This window comes from Pseudopodoces humilis, chromosome 1 (assembly GCF_049639895.1).
Source record: "Pseudopodoces humilis isolate 2021_Gansu_Grassland_sample_001 chromosome 1, ASM4963989v1, whole genome shotgun sequence".
In the NCBI taxonomy this organism is placed as follows: domain Eukaryota; kingdom Metazoa; phylum Chordata; class Aves; order Passeriformes; family Paridae; genus Pseudopodoces; species Pseudopodoces humilis.
The window spans coordinates 118,844,058-118,867,453 of record NC_142200.1 but is presented as its reverse complement, the minus strand read 5'-3'; the positions used below and the strand labels follow the sequence as shown (position 1 = coordinate 118,867,453).

General features: G+C 35.9%; 1 protein-coding gene across 1 annotated transcript in view; it reads right to left on the bottom strand.

Annotated features, from left to right (window-relative positions):
- SKAP2 (src kinase associated phosphoprotein 2) overlaps positions 1–23,396 on the bottom strand; it is a 118,859-nt gene that overhangs the window by 9,295 nt on the left and 86,168 nt on the right. Inside the window, exons 11-12 of the mRNA XM_014248799.2 lie at positions 9,674–9,742; positions 2,975–3,087 (exon numbers count right to left, since the gene is read on the bottom strand). Of these exons, the coding sequence (XP_014104274.2) occupies positions 2,975–3,087; positions 9,674–9,742 (182 nt within the window). The remainder of the gene's footprint in view (positions 1–2,974; positions 3,088–9,673; positions 9,743–23,396) is intronic.

Genomic DNA, 23,396 nt, shown 5'->3' with positions numbered 1-23,396 from the left:
GAATAAGGGTATATAGTTTTCTGAAAGTTCACATCATTCATAGCATAAGTGATAAAAGCCACTTGAATATTCAAGTATATTAGAAATTAAAATAATAATAATAGTATATCTGTACTGATACATTGATCAATTAATCTGAAATGCTAACTATGTTTTACAATAAAGTTAACAAGTACTGCTGTGATAGTTCTGTTAATTCTGCACAGATTAAAAACTCAACTTTTGAAGTAAACTTGGTAGAAAAACCTAGAAAAAAGTTGTCAGGTTTTTGGGGTTTTTTTTGTAAAAGCCCACAGGACTGCTGCCACACAAAAGCCACAATTGGCATAAATATTTAGAAAATAGCTTAAATAGTTTTTGAATACACCTTTAAAACCAGAAAAACATGCTTTTCTACAGTAACTGCATTAGTCGGGCATAGGTATCTCAGGGTCAGAGTATGAGCTCATGCTCATTGCAGTTTTGATGCTCATTTAAAAGCAAATTCAAAGTAGATTTGTCATTGCATAATATTTAGGAAGTAAACACTGCCAAACTGAAATCATGCTCATCTGTCTAATAGATATTTACCAAGAAACTCGCATATAATATATTGCTCCTCTTGCTTTATTTAAATTCTGTAAATGCCCAAATTTGCTAAACTGTTTCATAATGACTTCTGTTATACTAATGATCTCATTTCTTGAAAAGAAATAGTTGCTTTACCCCTAATTTCTATACAGGTATGAGAAAAGCTGGTAAAAATATATTGCTTTGGCATAACTGTTGCTGGGAGAGATGAATATCTATCTTATCACGTTCATCAGAGCAGGCTATACCATTTATATTTCACTGTAAAACAAAGAACTATTACATGTTGCACAAATATGCTCGATATTTTGTTAATGCTTCACCCTTCCTACTATAACATGGCTATACCCGTACTTACTTCCTTATCAGCAAAATGTGATTTTCAAGAGTAATGTTCCTGGCTGACATATGATAGAAAGGCAATAAAGCTACAGCTAGGTTCAGCTGAAGCTGAATTTATGACACCATTTTGGATGCATACACATGGCCCCCTGTCAGTACCTGCATCTCTCATTTTCAACCACTAGATGGTGTGGAAAAATTAAAAAATTGCCTAGGATTCCTGCCGACTGCCACAAAATCCAAGTATTTATGTAGTGGATTAGGAAATATTTTAGAAGAAAAGTCTTGACCCACTTCAGGTTGGTTAGGCTCACTTTTCCTTTGGTTATATTTTCACTTACCGGACAAAGAGCTCATAAATGATTAGACCTTGAAACTGAATCAAGTGGAGGGTTAAGACAGATAATTCTCTGGCACTTTCCCCTCCAAGGACCCTAAATTCCAAGCTGACAGTAGTGGCCAACACTCATTTTTCTGAAAAAGCTGTAACAATCTTTAAGCGAAACAGGGCTGAATTTTCTGGGCTGTATTTTGGAGTAGAAATCATTCCCACAGAGAGAGGCTCTATACATCTGGAGCAGCAGCAAGCCTGCTTCAAGGACTGATTACGGATTAATCATGCCATGGCAACAGGACAGTTGATATACAGAAGACAGCTTAAGCTACTGTTTTTCTATTTTGCTCCATTTTTTAAATTAAATTTCTCACTCTTTTGGGGAAGGAGTAGAAAACAGTTTTTTCACCTACAAGCTGAAGATTAAGATTTTATCGTCCCCATAATGTACCGAAGAGCACAACCCACAAAGAGGCCAAACTCATACAGTGGAATCCATTCACTCATGAGCTTTTTGTGGGGAGCAAGAGGGGGAAGAAATAGTTATTTTAAAACAGTACAATTCTTCAGAGCTGAATAACTGCTTGAAAGTTTGCCCAATCCACAAGCTTTATTCAGCCTTTAGTAATGCAATTCAGTTATTAGTTTAAGTGACAATGAAATACCTCAAAAGACATACATGGTCAAATTAATATTAGTAATACATCTTCTGTATTTTTATATAGGACTGTCCTTCTATCCATAAATCTTAAATTTATTTCAAACAGAAGCTGTTACATTTATTATCCCCAAATGTAGTTAAAGTTATCGCAGAAGATTTAAAGCAATTGTGACAAAACTTAATTTGAAACTAGGACAAACAGATGTCTTTAGCTTTCATACTTGTGTATTTCAGTGACCTACAATATTTTTTGTAGTAATTACACTGAATGGCAATTAGATAGACACATTTTTTAAAGTGGGTTTTTTCCAATGAGAACTTTAAAAGCTCAGCTTTCTTTTCTAATATGTGGGGAAAACAAATTTCCTCTGAATAATTGTTCAGAAGTAGACTGCAATGGACCATGAGATACATATTTTAACAGAGGCTTTGTTTTTGTTGGGGAGGTAAAGGAAAAATCTGAAAATTAACCAACATTAACATAGAATATAACTTCATGTCTTTACTGTTTAGTCCCAATTCTGATGAGAGAAATTGCATTTCTCATTTGCTTTGCAAACAGAAATGTAGTAAAAAATGCCCAAATCTGTCAGAGCAAACAGATTTGGAATCTGAGCTCTCAGAACAATAACAATATGCATACAAAGATGAAAGCATAGTTCAAAAAAAACCAAACCATCTTCTGTAGCAAGATCCCAGAAAAGTCAGAATCAGCAGAGTCAGGAATATAAAACAGGAAACAAAAAACATAACATACAAGATAACTTAAAATTCTACAAGGTTAACTTCTATGAGCAGAAAGTACATTGTCTCCTGTTAAGTCAGTTAACAAATGGTAGCCAAGATTTAACAAGTAAATAAACATGCTTTAAAGTTAATTCCTGTTACACGGCTATGTTTTAATTGTGATTATAGTTCATTTGACAAAATAATTAATTGCAGTGAGTATCTGATTGCAGACAAAGGATCTGAAAGGGAGTGCCAATTTCCCCCCACAGAACTGTGGGAATGTGCCCTTGTGCCATGGCTCTCTTTTTACAACATGTAGCCCCAGTAGTGTCTCATACCTTGCTGATAATGTAGATAACGTCACCACGTTTAAATGTCAACTCATCAGTTTCATCTCCTGTGCAGTCCCACAAACCTTGATAGAAATTGGCATAATCGGTATTTTTGCTATCTGCAAAGAAAACAGCATCTAATTATAAAACAATCAAGATCGAGGATAACTAAAGTTACTCTTTAAATCTCCAGGTAGTACAAAGCAATTTATTAGCACACACTTCTTATTCCTCTTTTCAGAAACAGCTCCTTCCTGCCATGAAAGCAAGTGAAAAATAAGTTTAATGCACAAGCCCTTCACAGCGCAAGTGATGCAAGTTGCATCACTTAGAGACATGAAGCTACAGGTTTTCAAGGCATTTTTCAAAGCTGCAACTTAAAGCAGCTATTTTTCCTCTACCAGTATATTTCTAGCAAGCCATATATGTATCCCAACTTGAAACTGATAAAACTGCTAGAATATAATTAATAATGATCAGTGAAAGGAAGCTAAAGCATTTCATGATATACTCCCCCTCTTTCTCCTGTTCCAACAAAATTAACTAGCTTCTCTGAGAACCTTTGAGATAATCCTTGATTCTTCCTTCTGAAATATTAGAGAACTTGGAAACTGTTGCTGAAACTGCATTTCAAAAATATTTGTGTCAGCTCCAGTTTAGGACATTAAGCCCTGGCTAAACGTGCATCTACACTGCGGTCATAAACTCATCCTTCTAGCAGCATAAGCACAATGGATGTGCTGTGTTCAAGCTGCCATACAGACCATTAACTGATTGATTATTTAGCACTCTTTGCTCTGTAATACGGCAATAACACAGTAATAAATGCTTTGTCATACATTTACAATACAGAGTACGTCTATTGAAACACAGTGCTCACACACAGTTAAATACACTGGGTGCTTCTGTTGCACTGCAAACTATTTCCTGTTTTTAATTCCATGAGAATGGAGTGTGATGAGTTAATGCAAAAAGAATGTAAGCAATACCACTAAGATGACCGGTTACATTATGTATACACTAACCAGACAGAATGTATATGTACTAATAATTTACATCACTGGAAAGCTATCTTCTAATTCTGATAACATAAATATCACTGAACTGGCTGGATCAAGGCTGTCGTCTTAGTTTTGTTACATGATCCCTGAACTGCAGGCTTGCTGGTTATTCCAACACACACCAGTTACATTTGCATGTCATTAGCACTCTGCACCATTATTTACAGTTTACAATTTAACCGTGATTGGTTCACTTTATTACCAAAAAAATCCTGCTAAAATATCAAGTATCAGGAGATAGAAAGCATCACACTATAAAAGAGTATCAGTATTCAACTTGTGTTCTTCTCTATTTTGGCAAATACTTAGATTTGAATTTTAATATTCTCTGTATGAGCAAGAAGAGCTTGTTTTCTCTATCTCCATTTCCACCTGTGTTCTGTGCTATCTTGTTTGGGTGGAAATATTGTCATAAAGCTAAATATTCATAACCTTCAATTCAAAGCTGCTTATGCCAGTTTATACCCACCATTTCATTTTCCATAAACTGGTGATTAGGAGCTACAACTTGGTGTGTAGCACTAGGGGGCGGCCTGGCTGTCAGGGCCCAAAATTTATCCTTACCCCAAAAGCAACAATTGATCCCCATATGAAAGCTCACAATCATTCAGAAATAAGAGAATTGGTTATTTGAAAATGCAAAGACATAATCAATTCAATGCAGAAGGCATAATCAGTTTGATATGCTGCACCTCCAAACTTTGTCCCTTCCTATTTTTCACCTCATTATTCACCAATTTAGCATTAGACAATTATAAGCAGTAACACAGGTTAGCACAAAATTAATTTGTGATAAACATTATATCAGAATCTCTCCTCAGTCATTTCTTACTGTTCTGATCACAGTTCCCAACTGTGTGATGTAAACAATAATATAAGTCCACATGAGAAAAAAAATAAAAGAACTATTTTGGTCTATCCCACCTCTCAAATCTTTCATCAGTTGGCTTATTGATTTTGTTTAAAACACATTAATCAGGACTTTTGCTTCTTCAGAACATCACTGAAAGAAATCATGACTTTTCACATTGACCTTTACCATTTTGAGCTCTGCTCTTACCTTTATGTGCCTGAAGTAACTCCTGTTAACACTAGAGTTGCAACAGAACATCTCTCCTTTTACGTTCATCATGAGCATTTAATTAAGTTTTAAAGTGGAAAACAACTTAATTAATAATGTGAACACAGTGGAAAGATACATTTTAAAATAAGCTTATTGCAACAATGAAAATACTGACCAAAGACTAACCATAGCTCTATGCCCTCATTTGTGAATTCAACATAAAATAGGGTTGTTTAAATCAGAAAGCCACATTTTCCAGAAAAATATATACCAGTATACCAGGAGCATAGAAACAAAGTGCATGGAAAGAAAGTGGCACTGCAAGTTTGTGAACAACTATGCTGGTCTTTCAAGAAGTGTTAATTTCAAATCTGAAATCCCCTCTCATGCCCACCAGCACAAGTTTCTTGAAATTCTGTAGGGGCAACTATCTATACATAAAAGAGAATTGTAAATGTAACTTCAGACTTCATACACCTGAAGTGAAAAAGGCTTCATAAAATGATTCATAGTGCTTGCAAACACAGGTGTAAAAAGAAGAAAAAAAAAAAAAAAGAAGAAGAAGAAAAAAAAAGGCTGCAAAAACCTCTGCAAAACACAAGACCACTTGTTCTTACTTTGGTCCCTTTCAGTCTGAGAAGACCTTGAAAGATTTCATTTTATTGCCTCTGAAGAACGGTATAAAACAAAACCAGGAGGTCTGAGTAAAGGAATTTGGTATTTATATGGCAATGAAATAATGTGAAGCTTCTTAAACACATGTAGTACCTGAAAACAGATGGATTTAGCATCAAGAATTTACATGCCCATTACAGTTTAAATTCAAAAGGTACTGATTTGCTGGTGTTACTCTGTTACAATTACACTCTATTCTCAAACACTTTAAAATGTAGTGTGCCTTAAAAATACTATGATGACATAATTGCTAAACTGAAGTATGCTGTGCTTTGAAGGTATGGTCACTTGGCCACAAATACAAGTAAGACATGATAAAAAAACATTAAGTGTTTAGCTGAGGGCAGAAAGCCCTTTGGTTTTACCTACCCACTGCTTTCAAGATTACCAATCCCAAGAAGTGGTTGAGTAGGATTTTGGATAGGTTGTTTCTCCAGAAAATATTTCTTTCATTCCAGGAGAGCTATGTGGATGAACCACTATCCAATAGTTTCCAGTACTCTTCCTAAAATAATATGGTTTACTTCTACTATCTCTGCTTTTCCACTAACAGTAATAACAACAATGGATATTTTTGTTCAATATACTGATGGAAACACTTCAGAATTATTTTGACAGATCAAAAGGCAATGGATGCCAGCCTCTCTGACATTAGTCTCAGACTGCTTATTTCAGTGAAAAATACTGGCACCTGACAATACATGCTTGAAGAAAGAAAGGTGAACAGTTCAGGTAAAAAAAAAATCTGACAAATATATCACTCAAGCATGCATCTCAAATATTAGACTATTTAAAACTTAGGAATGTCATGGATTACTCAAGGGGAAAAATTATAATAATATTCTAACAACCACAGCAGACAGAAAAGAAAAACCAAACCACAACTTGAAAAACAGATTAATAGTACATATTTCAGAGGGACTGAAGTGTGCTGTCTCACTGCAGCCTAAGACAATCTAACTGCAGACTGTTTTAATTTCTGCCCCATACGATTTTTGCAGTTCCCATTTCTGAGAACAAACCTGAAAGAACACAATACTGACCAAAACAAAAGCATGAACTACAACCTAAATATGAAAATGCACTACATAAAACATTAGGATAAATGCAATTGTGCCTGATTTCCCTCAGTCATCCATTTTAACACTGACAGCATGTAAGCTAGCAAACCCTACTATGGTAGTGATTTAGAGCCAGTAATTTTATTATTTGCTTGCACATTCCTTGTGTAATGAAGGAATACATGTGAATGTTTTCCATTCACAACTGTGATCCACTGCCTAGTTTATTAAAGAGCTTGCCATTCTTACTCATGTTCCTCAACTCTTGGTAAGATTTTTCAAAAGTTGATAGTGTCAGATTTGAAGATTACTTAACAACATTTGAAAAAGCCAAACTGTAGCCCTTTTTGGTAATGATGTGCTCAATATTTACAATAGTGAAGGCTTAAAGACGGAGGTGAAGTTCAAAATTAATGCTACCAGGATAAGTGTCTTACACAAGTGATCTAGACTTTTGGTTTTGAGTCTCAATCACCAAACAAGACAAGCCCTGTTAAAGAATCCAGTTATTTGTTAGTTCTGATCATGTCCTAAACTGCCTGTTACTTACTTGCCCTTTATCCCACAGGCCAGAAAAGTTACAAAATAATGGCAAAACTGTAGTGTATTTATTTGGACTCAAACTCCAATCTATTCCAAGATGCTCAGTTTAAACTTTTTCACCACCCTTCTTCTGTTCCTTAGTTACCTTAAAATCAACCTATTTACACAGATAAAGCAAAAAAAATTATACTTACTGAAACAGTGATTGCAGAAATGGTAACTGGTAGACAGTCATAACAGAAAAGACCCAGCAAGCCATATTATATGACTGAAACTCTTCAGTTGCTTTGGTATTTTTAAATTATTAGGTCACTAGCAATTAATGCAAAGCTATCCAGCAGCAAGAGTCAGCACTAAGAACAAAAGAATAAAAAGAACTCGAGTCTGAAAGTTAATTGAAGTGGAAATATGTTAGGACAAGAAAAGAGTAGGGGAAAAAATAAAATTATTTTGCAATAATCAGCTTGAGCTCACAGACAATTTGCAAAATATTTTCTGTGAGTTCCGATTTAGTAAAGCTAGGCAATAAATTTAACTTAAGAATGTATGCACTGTTTGTGCGGAAAATCATAAAATATTTTCAAGTCATGTCAGGTATTTATGATGTGATGCCTATCAGAAATACTCATGTCAACTCAGCCCTAAAAGTCTAACAAATTTCCAGTGTTAAATAGCAAACTAAGATCAGATCACAAAAATATTGCTTGAAATGAATCTGACATCTGGGGGGAACTGCTATGGTATTTTCAATGACATGACACAAATACTAATAAGACTGATAAGGCTGTTCTCATAGCAATTAAAATTTTTCAAAAATGCAGATGCTAAGGTTTTGGTTCTTTTAAAAGTATGACCAATTAGAACTTCAGGAAGGTACATTAGTGGAAAAAAAAATGCTGTTGGCAACTCTATAATTGGATTGACCCCACACTCCATTATGACAACACACTGTTATAATTACAGTAATGTCTAAATGAGTACTAAATATTAAGGCTGTAATGATTCATGTTGTTTTACACATTTTTTTTTTTAGCAGAGCACAATGCTAACAGCATCTGATGGCTTGGCTCTTGTTTCCTTTCTAAGAAAACCAACCCAAAACTCCTCACAGCAACCCGTTCCAGGCTTTCCTGTATGGGTCAGGAAATCAGGCCTCTGTTTCCTTTCCACATGTTGCAACAGGAAGAGCACTGCAGAGCTACTTCCTAAAGGAACTCTTCTTGCCCACCCCTTCCTTGACAGCCCTGAAAGAATTATGTGTATTATGTACAATGGGGGAAGGAGAGCCAGATTGCATGTCAGTGCAGGTCACAGTTACAATGCAGCAGATCTCAGAAAGGTGTAAGGTCTGATAAGAGGCAAGTCTTCTCTACTTGCTGTGTCAAATCACCAATAGTTTATCTAAAGGTTTGTGCCCTTGAAGCACAAAAATATATTGTTTTTAAGCATAACTGGAAATACCTTTCTATCAAGAAAAGTTGTCTGGCTATGTGACTTTACATGGTGCATGCAGTTATTTTTCCAGTCCCAGAGATAATTAGCACAAGGACACTTTGCCAAGCTAAAGCTGAGAGAATATCCTTCACAGCCTTTCTGGGCATTTGTGTCCTTTTCCAATTTTTATGCTGCTGTCACTGGACTCTGGCATTTCTTACCCAATTCATTTGCTTTCTCTGGTAATCATATGCAATGAAGATATGCATGGCCAACATTTAAACAGGCTGCAGATCAATTAGTGGTCTTAAGTTTATCTGATTTTTATCAAAGAAGACAGAGCTTTGGGTCGATTGTCAGAGCCTGTGTCAAGTTGACCTTTTCAGAGACGTCTACATTGCCAGTCCCTTGGGCAACTTGTTGTCCCCTGTTAGTCTCTGAATGGCAGAAGTCTGTTCTGCTCAAGCACAAAGTATACACAGATGTCTATATTACATTCTTATAGGTTTGACAGCAACTGCATGTTGTATCTATAAACTGTCCTTTAGCAGTGACACTTCCTCAATGATGATAAGCTAATTTATGCAACTAAATCTCCTTTGTGCAGAAATGAAAGCTAATTGAGTCATTACAAAGTAATTCAGGAAGGAATACCTTGTATAAATTGGCTTACTTTATAAATCCTTCTCAAGTGGTTTTCATGCATCCTAAGTGGTGCTTAAGCAGTTTTGCTGCCATCACATACCCAGGTAAAAAAGACAGCTTTACAGAGCTATAAAAACATTATTTTAAAACAGCAAATGGAAGAGAAAAGAAAATAAAGGTAAAAAGGAAGCGTATACACATAAAGAGGAAAGATTTTCATTACCTGAAACAGTGGAAACTTCCTCCTGGCTCTCAATGCTTGGCATTTCAGCTTTTGAAGAAAGACGTTCTTCTGCAAAACACATAACTGCAAATGAAATTCTGAAGGGTCACCTCAGCTGACAGGAATTACAGCCCACATTAGCCTGAAAAACGCACTCTGTATTTCCAGATTGCAAGCCTTGTTTACTATTTTGCACTTATACAGAAGTTGAAACATTGTTATGTCTGTGGTTTCCGCCATCCATTCAAACACTCCAAGAGCTTTCTTTCAAAATCTCAGATGTGAACATCTGTTTCCCTTTTCACTCTGGTCTGAATGCAGACATAGAGCTACAGTTCTGCTGATTTGCAGTAATTCTGAGACAATTAGAATGAGGGTCCTCTTCTGCTGCATACATTTCTTGTCAGAAAAGGATAAAGAAAAGGAAAACAAGGTGTGAAAAAATATCCCAAGCCCAAGCAATAACTCAGCTGTAGAGACCAGTATGCAACAAAGGCAGATGACATCTTACCTTCAACACTGTCTTACAGACACAGTAGCTCAACATCTGCATGATGGGAACACAGCCACTACAGATACCATGCCCTTCACTGCTCCTGCCCACTGTGCTGGGCCACAGTTTTAAGCAAGCCAGACTATCAAATGACTTAGTGCAAGTTTAGAAGACAAGAAGAGAGAAAACCTGGAAGTGATCAGCTCTAAAGTATGTTTTCTGGCTGAAATCCCCATGGGGAATTTCAAAAGATGTGCTCCATACTCCCTGTCTGGCACAGACATTGAACTCTCATGTCCAGACCCTCACTTGAGTAAATCCACACTCCACTCAGTACAGGGATAACAGATCTGCTCCTCACATTTCCCAGTCAACAATTCTGTTGATGTAGTAAAAAAGGGGAACAAACTTTTAGCTGAATCCTGTCTTTAGGTTCATAAGGAAGTAGAAACAAATTTATTTTGGGATTTACAGTATATCAAAACTAACAAGGCTGCTGTACTGAATGAGGAAATAGTATATTAATAAACCCACTTCTCAAACATGAATTGGACTTTTAATACATTTAAACTATCTGGCTTTGCTACTCATCACATCTTCTACAGATAGTCAAGCTTCCTTTTACGATACACATTTCGGCAACTAATTTTGATATTTTACTAATGACAGACAATAGATAAAGGACTCACGGTGTTTAAAATGTTCCTCATTGTGCAACTCTTATGTAATTGCCCATTTACTTTGACAATGAGTGAATTTTATATCGAGAGTTCAAAGGATATTTTAGCCTTGTAAAAATTTAATCTAGCCACAAGACTGTTCCTGCAAACATTAAAGCAGATGTTTAAAGCACAAGAGTAGACCTGTTGGAATGAGTATGCATAATTGCTGCTAACCTCTATACACAGTCCTACATATATTACAATTACATCATAAGATTCACTCTACAAAAAGCTTTGAAATTCTGCCCTACTAAGCCAGCAAGAGGTTTTTTTCTTGAATCTTGACTAGTTAAAAATCTAGTCAAGATGAATATAAACTAATTTTTAAGCCAAGGTGGACGGGAAAGAACAGGAAAAAAAAAATTCCTAGCAATAGAACAGGAGAAATCTGAAGCTGTAGTACACACAAAACATTCTAAACTATGTACTGCATTCAGATGTTCAAATGCATTCCCCTACTTCGCATTAACATTTGTCAAACATTTCCAAGTATGCTCATCTGTTTATTTTAAGAACTCACAATTGAACCATAAATGGCAAAAATGCATCCTTCCTTATGTGCTGTCCAGAGCACTAGGAGGCACTGTCATTCTGTGGGTTCCCTACTATGGTACTCACAGAGAGTAGTACTCCAGTATCAGTCACATTTTCTAGAATTGCTCCATTTTCACAGAAAAAAAACACCTTCATCCATCACACACGGTACTATATTATTCTTTAATTAAGTAGAAGTTGATATTACATGTTGCTTGAATGTTTTGACCTAAATCAGTTGCTGTGTTGAATGTCCTATGGATTTTAACTCTATCACTAGTTTAAGCTGAGGACTGACTCCAGCAGAGGGTATCTCAACTAAAGTAAAGCAGCAGCAGAGGTCTGAAGAGACTTTTTTGTAAGGTACAGCCAAATACATGCAGATTGCATTGTGATTTCCCAGAAAATATTTAGAATATATGTATTCTTCTGAAGAACTTTTTTCCTAGAAACAAGAGTTGACCAGATCCACATCTGAAGATATGAAAATACCTGAATCAAAGTTTTTTGAATTCCAAAAGGTGACAAATTCAAGCACAAACTCACCATATTTGTATACTGGTTTGGATCTCAACCATCCCCACTTATCCCACCTTGCTTTACACTACAGAGCTGTCACAGAGAGGACAAAGTTTCAGGTACAATTAGGGTAGTAAAAAAGAAGCTGTGGTTCTTAACTCATGGTTATAATACTCTGGTATTATGGCCTGAAGCAGTGCAGGCAGTCTACTTTAAACACAGCAACCTCAATTACCTCGAGAACTACAGCTGCAGTCTGATGCAACGTGCATAATTTTGTGTTGCAACATGGCATAGAGTCAAAAGATGAAAAATTTTTTTTTAAAGGAGGAAGGAAAAAAAGATTGGACTACTAGAGTATAAAACAGATAAGTTTGGCTTGAACAGTGCATTCCTCCAATGGAATGTGGTATCTCCATGATAAACATGGATAAATTTAGCAGTTTCCTCTACTAACATGTTACCTAACCATCTTTTTACATTAGATTCTAATTTAATGCCATTATTATTTGGTATTCTATTGCCTTCTAGTTTCTGACACATTGTCATTGCGCAATACTAGTTTACACCTTGAATAATCCCAGTTTGTGAGTTAATATATTCTATTCAATGCTTTGATTACAGTAAACAAAACCAGCTCAGCTATGCAGCAAAATCTACCAAACCACACAGATGGTTATAAGCTTTTCATTGTGTGGTTTCCATAGCAATCATATTGCAAATCTGGAAGCTTCTTGCAAATAAGCAGCTTGTATTTACATGCCTCTCGGCTGTAGCATGGAACACAACAAGTGAAGTTATTATTCCAATCACATATTGTTAGCAACATGACTGGAAGATGTTTTGATCAGTTCAGATAAAAAGTACTGCAGTGAACTAATTTTTCATCTATTTCAGAATGATACAAGCAATCACACAGTTGTAATATACATTCATGTCTCTTCATTTGAAATCTCACTGTAGTGTCAGAAGGTTATAAGCATACAAACAAGTCTTCTAGGATAGACACCCACAAAAATTTTTGATTATTAAATAATCAAAATAATATATATAAATATAAATAATATATATTAATATAAATAACCAATAATATATATTAATATAAATAACCAATTTAAAAAACTACACAGTGTCTTTACTATTGTACTTGACAGGGAGGACAGACGTATGCAAAAAGCCAGGTGTGCACATGAACTCTGTTGACAATGAATATCACAGGTCTACACTGTTTTGCCCAAGAAAAAGAAATAATGGCTTGTTAACACCAGAGTATTACTCCTCCACACTGCTTTCTTGCTACCAAATAATGACTCTGCACAAATGCAAATAAGAACTTTCAAACCCAAATAAATGCTTACCAAGGGAAAGAGTCAAAGCCTTTTCTCTCCAGAATTTATAATTTTATTAATTGACCCGGTCCCCATAGCAGATGGACTATTACTCTAATAAGGAACATAAATCAACCCAGTTACATAATTATTTTTAAAAAATTAGCAAAAACTGGCTTTTTTAAAAACAATAGTATTTGTTCAGAGAAACATTTAATATTTCCAGAAAAGCAGCAATAAATGCACAAAATTTAAGAACAAGATTGGTTACATAATTTGGCCAAACTGACATGTTATGCTAGCATTTGTGGTGAGGGCTAGTGACCATCTGGGACAAAGAAATAAATATTAATGCTCTGTTTTATGCAGGGCCAGCAAATTGCCTTACGTGAGGTCAGTGCTCCTCAGCCTTGGGGATGGGGTCTGCAGCATTCTCACCTGTACAGGCCTGTATATTTCACCCATTATAGGATTTTAGCCGAAGAAGCTTCATAGAAAATCTGGTAGGTTTACTTGCCTTGGTGTGTGTATTTATAATGGTAGGGATTTTAATTTCTGCTATCTTCTTTTAGACTCCAGACCCGCCCATTACATAGGAGAGAGACCTTTCTGATCTGGAAGAGATCTTCCAATGCAATTAGCAAAACTCCAACTTTGATAATCTTCCAATATTCCCAAAGATCTGCCCCTTTCCCCCAGCCTCTCTGGGACATGGCAGATTACTGGAAGATTTACACACAGCTTGTTGACATTTCACCTCACCCTGCATTCCCATTAGTAGCCTGGCGTACTCGTAAACAATGAAACAGTTTGGAAAAGGCTGCTGAAGGTGCTACTGTCTAGCCATGGTGTGAGATCTTGGGAGCAGCAGAGATGGGAAGACAAACTCTTGTTTTATTAAAGCTCCACCTGACTGTACTATAATGCTTGGTTTGAGAATGAAAATGCCTCCAGGACAGTGAGAGAAGTGGGAAACAAGTAGGCTGCTAAAGAAGTAATTATAAATGTGAGAATTTCTTACCATGACAGAAGAGAGGACATTTTATTGCTACTTCTATGGGTCAGCTAGTTACCACCCAACAGCTCCATCAAAATAAAGTTACATTCCTGTATGACAAACTTGAGTGTAAAAAAACTCAATTTCCACAACACAAGCAGAATGATAGAAAGAGGTCACCCAAACACAGGCTAAACACTGGGATTGCAGACAAGATGACATCAACATAAGCCAGCGGAAGCAGAAGTTGCGTCTGACTAAATGATCATCATTGAGTTCGGAAATATGATGGGAAACAGGCAGTACAAAATTGTATTCCAAAAGAATACAGAAAGAGATCTCTGGATTATGAACAATATAAAAATACATCTTAAAGAAAAATAATACGCATACTGAGGTGCTTCAGTTTTAGATGCCCATGCCAATTCCTAACCCAAATTTCTTCTAACACGTGTGATCCAAGTCTGAGTCCAAGATGGAGGCAAAAGGTTTCATTCAAATATACCACAATCTAAACTGGATGGGACCTCCAACTATCATTTTTGCACAAGTTTTAACCAGCTCTTTGAAAAGAGCCATTATCTAAATACTACAGTAAGGTTAAATATACACTCCACTCTTCCCAGCCAACAGACAGTAACAGAAGTCTGCTATTAATATTAACAATGTCTTGACTTCTCAATGGCTTTGAATAAGTAGCACTGGCTTTACAAAGTGAAAAGGCTAGAATAACTAAATACTTTGGGAGAGATGGGATCTGTGGAAATTGCTCAGCCTAACACCCTGCTCTGACTCAGAAAGTTAGATCAGGTTTCTAGGAAACAGCATTTGGCCTCTTTTGGTACTCCACACTGAACTGTTCAGCAGCAGTTTAAAAGGGCCTGTGCATTTTAATAGCTCACGTATGAGACAGCTGAAGCTAATGACTTTCTAGAACAGGATTAGCTCAAATTACTCAGTTTTGTCCAGATCTTGCCAAGTCTCCAGATGTGAGGTTTCCTGTATTCCTTGAGAAATCATGCACCTTTTTTTCCCCTCAGTTGCACTCCTTGTATCTTTAAAAGGTACTACTGTGCACCACTGTTATTTCCAGTTGTCTAATAACTAAATCTGAATAACTAAACCAGCTGGCTCAGCTAAAAGTAAAGCACTGCCTCCTATTGAGAAGACCTTAGGAAAGTTACCTCATCATCCTCACAATAAAGGTTAGTAGACTTTGATGCAAATTAACTCATTGCTGTAAGAGAAGAAGTGACATGGGAGTACTGGAATGTCACTTTGACATTTTCAGGAGAAAAAAACTCTCTCAAAACAACCTTTCTGTGGCACCACCCAGTGAATCTTCGCATTTGTAGTAGTCTGGCTTAACCAAAACCAAAAAGCAGATCCAACATCCCCTTCCCAAGAAAAGTATTTTGGAGTTACAGCATTTGCTAAACAAAAGAGTAAAGTAAATCAAAAAATTCCCAGACCACTAAGGACAAAGAGCAAACACACTTTATGGCTGTGATTCTCTAGTGTTGAACAGAATAACATTGTTTGGATCATGTAACTATCGCTATGAAGAATAATAACAGAGAGAAGCAGCAAAGAGAAATTAGTACATTTGAAGAACTGTTTGAGGGAGAAAAAGTATCTCTTTCTAAATACTTCTGTGAAAAAGACACTACATTTCTCCTGTGTTACCGCACACACAACCATCCACATGAACTATAGTAGCACAATGGATTTAAAAAATCATGTTTTTAAAAGGTGGAAGACATTTTTTGGACTCTCACTATTTTACTGGAAAAAACAAGCAACAAGTCATCAAAGAACACATCTCTGGAGGAAAAAACAGCTACTCTCTCACATACACAGAAAAAAAAAAAAAAAGCATTTTTGCAAGGTCATCTATCCACAGTTGCTGCAAAGTGGATCTTCTCACTGTACTGTGCAGTCTTTTACCAATTTTCATAAAATCTAGGAGAATGCTTTGCTTTCTTACTTGCTGAGACTTGACCATATGTTAACACATTTTCTCTGTCTTTTTCTTTCCTTTCCCGACTACCAAATGTTCCAGTACCTCTGCTTGCCTGCCTTTGCCCCATTCTGTAGTCACAGCCAATATCCTCTTCAAACCCTACAATTTTGTACATTTACCAAACACAGAAGTTGTCAGTATGAAAGTTCCTGTTTCCAGGGATTAATGAGACCCTTCATATTTTAAGAAAAAACTGTCAAAATGGGAGGAAAAATATTCTCAGTCACCTGAATGACCGGATAGAATATATTCACTGGGACAACTGAATAATCCATGGAGGTGCAGGCAATTCCCAATTGTAGTTATGAATATATTACAATTTCATAAACTCAGCTTCCTGCTCGAAGCTCTCCTTGCAAATAAGCAATCTTCTGTCACATTTTGAGTGACAGCTCAATTCAACTTAGTTGGCCACTTCTTTGCACTAGTCTTCCAAACAGCAAATAATCTAAAATCTCTGATTAAAATCAAACCAAACACAATCTTCTCAATCTTTTTACATACTCTACATTCTCTTTTTTGTGTGTGTTTTTTGGGGGGTGTGTAACATAGATACAAAAGAATTACAAGTTTGTCGATTAGAAGTTAAGGTAGGAAAAAATTGCCAGTCTGACAGAACTAGGAGGAAGAGAAGCATGTCAAATCTCAGTTACAGCAATAGCAAGCTTTGGAGGAGAAGAGATAGAAAAAAAGCAGAAAAAGCAGGAGTACCTACCAGGAACGGTGACTTAGAATGCCTAATTTTGGAATATTAACAATTATTTAACAAAATTATCTCATTATTATTAATAAAACTCAATATAAATATACCAAAGTGCAATGTGCGCTGCATAAAAATAAGGGATGGGTTTTGCACTGACCTTTTTATTTCCTCATGAAGAAAGACCTGATAATAGTAATTCTCCTCAAGAGAAAAGATAAAGGTCATCACAAGCAAGTTCATTGTGGATATGCACACAATGATTATAATGAAGAATAAAAGAAATTATAGAAATCCACTTCCAGAAACTCATTCATTGATTTCCCATTTTCAAATTCACAGACACTTTGTATTTACAAATAAAGTCACTATTTTGAGGATTTTTTTATCAGAAATCAAGTATTTGTCTAATCCTATATGCTGACTGAACTGGTCAGAATATATTAAACTCAGAAATCAAAAAATTGTTCGATGTGTCATCAAAGAAGGTGAAAATTTCATAAGTGACTTCAAAATCCGTCTCAGTACAAGATTTAAGTTTTACTAGGTACTTCTTTAAATCTTATCTTTACTTTTTTGATCAAGATATTAGGTAAAAACTTCCACACCTGAACAGAAGCATTTCTGAAGATAAAGTTTCATGTTAAATTTCAACAAAAGCACAATTTTGGCTCTGCTTCTAAAATTGTACCTAAAGCCTCAGTTTTGGCAAATTGAGGCATCCTACATAAATCCATACTTAACCATTTAAAGAAAGAATATAATATTTTATGACAGTACTCTTAACAGGTCTCAACAATGTAGAGGAAAAGCTTTTGGGTTTTAATGTTTCTACCTGCTCATCTAATTATTTAGCTGATAACAAAAAATGCTCCCTTCTCTTTTCCCCGTCACCCTAGCAAAAAAAAATAGTTGGAATTATTGGGCAGAATGCAAATTAGTTTCTCAAAGGGACAAAACAAACAACAATTTTTAAGTTAATTCCATGTTTCCATTGTAGGTTTGGAGGAATCTGTGCTAGAGATTGATGGCCTAAATACATGTAGCATGTACATAAGAATATTCTTCTAAATGTAATAAAGATTTATATGAATTCACTGTAACTAAAATAAATTTGTTTGTTCTCTCAACCTGTAATAGCTCTCAGCAATGTAAATAGTTTAAGTGTTCAACATGACATTTTATAAACATTATTTTTAAAATGTTTTGCTAAAATAAATGTGGTGGCTATTAAAATCTACATAGAAAATAATATAAATAGTTCCCAATGTAAATACATTTAGCAATCAAATATTCAATTAATTAATCTATACTATATAACTCTGTACTACAGCGTTATTTGACAACCATGTACAGCAGTTATATTTCTCAAGCTTAAATTTATAGATGGAAGTCTGTAAATGTCAAGTAAAGTTTCTCCTGATCATTGATCAGCAGCAAGTCTCAAATTTAAAAGCCATTTCTGAAAACTACATATTCTTAATTGTGACAAATGGGACTTGACATAAAATTTACATACATAAAATTCATAAAGCATCTTGCTTAAACCACATAATATCCTATAATAATGTGCAAGGTTAATATATTCAAATTTATAGTATGATTTCTGAATTTACTCAAAAAAGGGACAAAAGGCAAAGCATAGCTCACTTCAGGGAAAAGAAACACAATACAGTTGTTGGCATTTTTCCACAAGCAAAGTCTGGCTCCCAGATGCTTCTCTTGTAACTCCTTTAAAAACGTTATACCAGGACATTTTTGCATTCCCTGTGTTGATCACTAACTGCACACTGACAAAAAAAAAAAAATCAGCAGTTTTCACCCTTTGGGTATTTTCATTAAAAATAACAAACCCACAGTACTGCCACTTTGCACTGTTTATGGCCCAGGCCATCAAATGAAATTATGCCAACTATGCTAAATCCTTTCTCCAACTAAAATGATGAAATTAAGTGAAAATGTTATTGCTATGATTCACTAGTATCAGGTTAAATCAGAAATATGCAGAAAATCATAGTTGCAACGCAGACTGTTTACATGTACCACGTTTTGGATAACATTCCCATATTAATCTCTACAAATACTATCCCATTCTTTGAGTCTCATACATTAGGACCGTACTGGGATCGGCCACTCTGGATGTCAGATCTTACTAGTCCTACACACCGCAAACCACAATGCATCCTCAAGAGAAGAGGTTGGACACTGGGATTCATAAGCAGGAGATGACAACTGCTCCCCAGGTAGCTCTCCAGGTCAGTGTGGGATTGACATACAGTTGTATCTCAAAAGAATCCATGGCTTCTGGAGTCCAATACTACTAGAATTCACCCATAGACAGTACCAGAGACACAACAAAGTCCCAGTTGCACTGTAAGAGCACTACTTGTATGTTTGAGCTAGGCAGTTTATCCAGGAACTAGGTTTTATGACTTGCATGAAGTTATAACAAAATCACATCCATCTTAAACTTTTGTTTATTGAATTATCTGAAATTGCTGTTCAACATCTACTGATGGAAATGTGTAACTTATCAGAGAATCACACAATCATTTAGGTGTGGCGTAACCTCTAGGATCATCTCATTCCAACATCTATGCCATGGGCAGGGACAGCTTCCACTGGATCAGGTTCCTCAAAGCTGCATACAACCCACCCTAACACACTTCAAGTGATGTGAGGTATCTACAACTTCTCTGGACAACCTGTTCTGGTGCCTCACCACCCTCACAGCAAAGTATTTCTTCCCAGTATTTATTCTTAATTTTTAAGGAAATAAAATTTGAGAGAGGTATGCAATCAAGATAAATTCAGTTAGCATATTTTTGGACAACGGAAGCATGATTCTCATGCTAGGACCCACCGGCTTTCCAGTAGATAATGCTTTGTTTTGAAAATGTGATTCCTTCCTTTAATTCACAGTTTTATGTTAAGATTCAAGGGAAGAATAATTGTTACAGATTGCTAAGACAGAATGCTTCCACAACCCTAAGATAGAAGTATTGGAACATCTTCATTAAGGATATTGTAAGTTCCAGAAATCTTAAACTAGTTTTCATTAAAACACAAACTCAGAATTTTTAGGTGGAGGAAAATAAGATCTTCTAGGAAAAGTTAGAACCTCAAACAAAAGGACTGAAAACAAAATATCCACTGTGACAACCATCCCCTTTCTGCGTAAGAAGACTGTCCTACTATCTTGCCAACACAAATCTCACTGACTCTTCAGGCTTGTGCCTGCACCCTGCATTTCCTTGGGGCATCCCTCTGTATACTCTAGGGCACAGCAGACTGCCGTATCTTGCCCTCTCTGCCTGGTCCACTGTGTGGTCTAGGAGACCCTACTGACCATTTTCCTTTCCTAGAAGCAAACATCTTGCTTCTTTCAAAAACTTGTACCCAGTCCAGGGAGCAGCAGCAAAGACAAGGAAACAAGCAGCCTTGTCCTGTGTTACCTTCTTTATATATGTGTAACCTAAGTATGACATCTATTGCAAACACAGTACACTGCAACACACAACCAAATCAGACATATATGCATACAACCGGAAAAACTCTTGAAGCTCTGGTTAATTGCTAGTATTTTCTTAGGCTAATTCTTTCACTTTGAGGCGAGTGGGAAGAAAAGAGAGTAGCAAAGTTAAAGGAAAAGACACATACAGAAGGATTTATGCTGATGCATTTCTTAAGGCTAAAAAATTCAAAGCAGATATTTGTATCTACAGTAACAGAATGACTAATTCAGCCTTTAGAGCCCACCTTGCTGGGTCTCATTTGAGAATTCGGTTGTACAAATTATGGTTCCTTAATAGCTACCTTGTGGAAACCAGAAAAGTTGAGAAGCGATAGCCTGAGGCACCATATAACCTCTGGTTGCTCGTTTCTCAAAAAACTCTATCTAACGGTTTTAATAGCCTGATATGCAGTCATTCATCACAAATTCAAAAAATTAAGATTCTCTGACCTATCTATATAGTATTTATCACATTTCTACCCAAGCAATAAAATGGGCCCAATGTTTATTTCTATTTCCATAAATATAGATAATACAATTGACATTTTATTTCAAACTTGCTAAACTGCAGCAGCTCCTCAAATTTATGCTTAATAAATGATCTCACATAACACGACATTTTCTCTGAATATTTATATTAAGTGTATTGCACTGCTTCTTAATTAGATAAAAACTGTGCCACAATAGAAAACTTTACTTTCAAAAGAATACACTTTGGGTCCACAACCCATTGAAGACATGCACACATACCAAAGCTTTGTTCACATTTAACATTCTAATTTTAACCTTCTAATTTTAAGCAAGTAAGTTTTAAAATGCCACTAGACAGTAGTTTATTTGGTGGTGTATTTTTTGTTTGCTTTGGGCTCTTGGTCTGATTGGATTTTAGGGTACTTCTCTTTTAAAACCTGAAATACATAAATAAATTTCAACATTTTCTAATGTGAGACTTTGATAAACACAGCCTTTCCAACATGAACTCCTTTGATTTATTCTAACAGTTGACCACAACATCAGGAAGATCACTTCTATTTTCTCCACCTGCAAACTCTGAAATCTATGAAGCCTGAAACATCTGAAAAGTATGAAGGCTCTCATGCAGTTTCAAGAGTGGAAAATAAATATCTGTACTTAATAGCACACACTTTCCATTCACTGTAGATACTGTAATTGACTGCTTTGAATCTCACAACTGACCAAATTTTCTGCAGCAGAGGTATTTCACAGAAGAAAATATAAACAAAGAACACTATTCTAAGAGTATTTATCAGTGGACAAACCACTCTGAGTCCAATCAGTCAATATACCTCTCACATGCAAATCAGATTAAATATGAATACTCAGTTATTATTCCACTTTTACTGGCCTCCTCACTTTTGCAAACGTGTGTGTGATGAGAGAGCAGGGGGTGAATTGCACCATGGACAGTAGGCTTTCTGACAGCTATGGACCACCTGTTGTTCACAGACAGACACTTTATATTCACTTTAAAAGAAATGCAGAAGAGCCTGTGAACCTTATTTTTCCTCACAAAGCCCTGCCACTTCCCACTCAATGGACATCTCATTCTTTTCAGCTACACCAGATTGTTTTACCTCCTATTCCATCACTGACATCCAACATCAATGGAAAGAAGGGCTTCCTCTTCAGATGTAGGATTACAGTAACTGAAGATAATGCCCAAGCTCTTGCGGCAAACAAAAGCTGAGGTCCAGGTATCAAGTTCCTAACCACCTTGTGGATGGAATGTCTTTAAATATCTGTCTGGATTCGTAACTCATGTCTCGTGAGCATTTAGTACTAGCTGAAGGATAACTTCAAGGCATATAAAAATCCCATAAGAGTACTGCTTCAAAACCCAGTGACAGAATTCTGACATCAAATTTGATCAAAGCTGCTGGAATTCAACAATATCCAGTTCAAATAGATTTTTTCCAATCATTTCCACGTCTGACACTTAGCAGATCCCAAATCCCAGTGATCAAGACAACAAAACAACATGTCTTGGACATAAAAAATAAAAATTGTTTTCTTTATTACTCTTCACACTGAAACATAGTTCACATCTGCTTTTCACTGCTCTTGTATTACTTTAATTGCTTTTGAATTACAGCTGAGTAAGCACCCTGTAGCACCCCTTTGTCCTTATGCTGGTACTACACCTATCAGCAAGATAGTATGTGCAAAAATATTCCATTTAAACAATAATAATATAATGACTAAACAAGTGAAAAATACTTCTTAAGAACTCTGAGATTGATATGAATATTAATTTTTGAAAAAAAAATATTGAAGAATCCTCACTGTTTTAAAAGAAAAAAGTCTGCTGCTGTGTTCTTGAATCTGAGAGGTGTTTTCATGGAAACTATTCACAAAAATTTTCAAAAATTACTTTGAAAACTTATCTTCAGTACTGTCCTCAAAAATGCAGATCTTAAACACGAGTCTTTTCAACTTCAATTATTCCAGACCCCACTTATACTTTATACTTTGAAATCATTTACTAATTAAAAGCACTTAGAATTCCTTCTGTGGAAAAAAAAAATGATAGCACATCAGCATTACATACAACTTCTGGATGAGAACTAAAGAATTCCTTAACTACTGAAGGCAAGCAATAAACACCGCAAGGAATTTGGGTCATACGCCAAGATGCATAATATAATGGCTTAGCAGCAATGATCACAGGTAACATCTCAGACTCCATAATCACCCACATCTCTGCTGACTTAAACCTACTCCTCTGGCTTGCAATGACCAATTAACAGTTTCTTTCTTTAAGCCTACTGCTTTTAGGAACTGATTGTACAGCTGAAATGCACAACTGGGACTGCTTGGCACTGAACGCTGTGTTTTGGCCCACATACCATGACTGTGCTATAAGAAGCAAAGG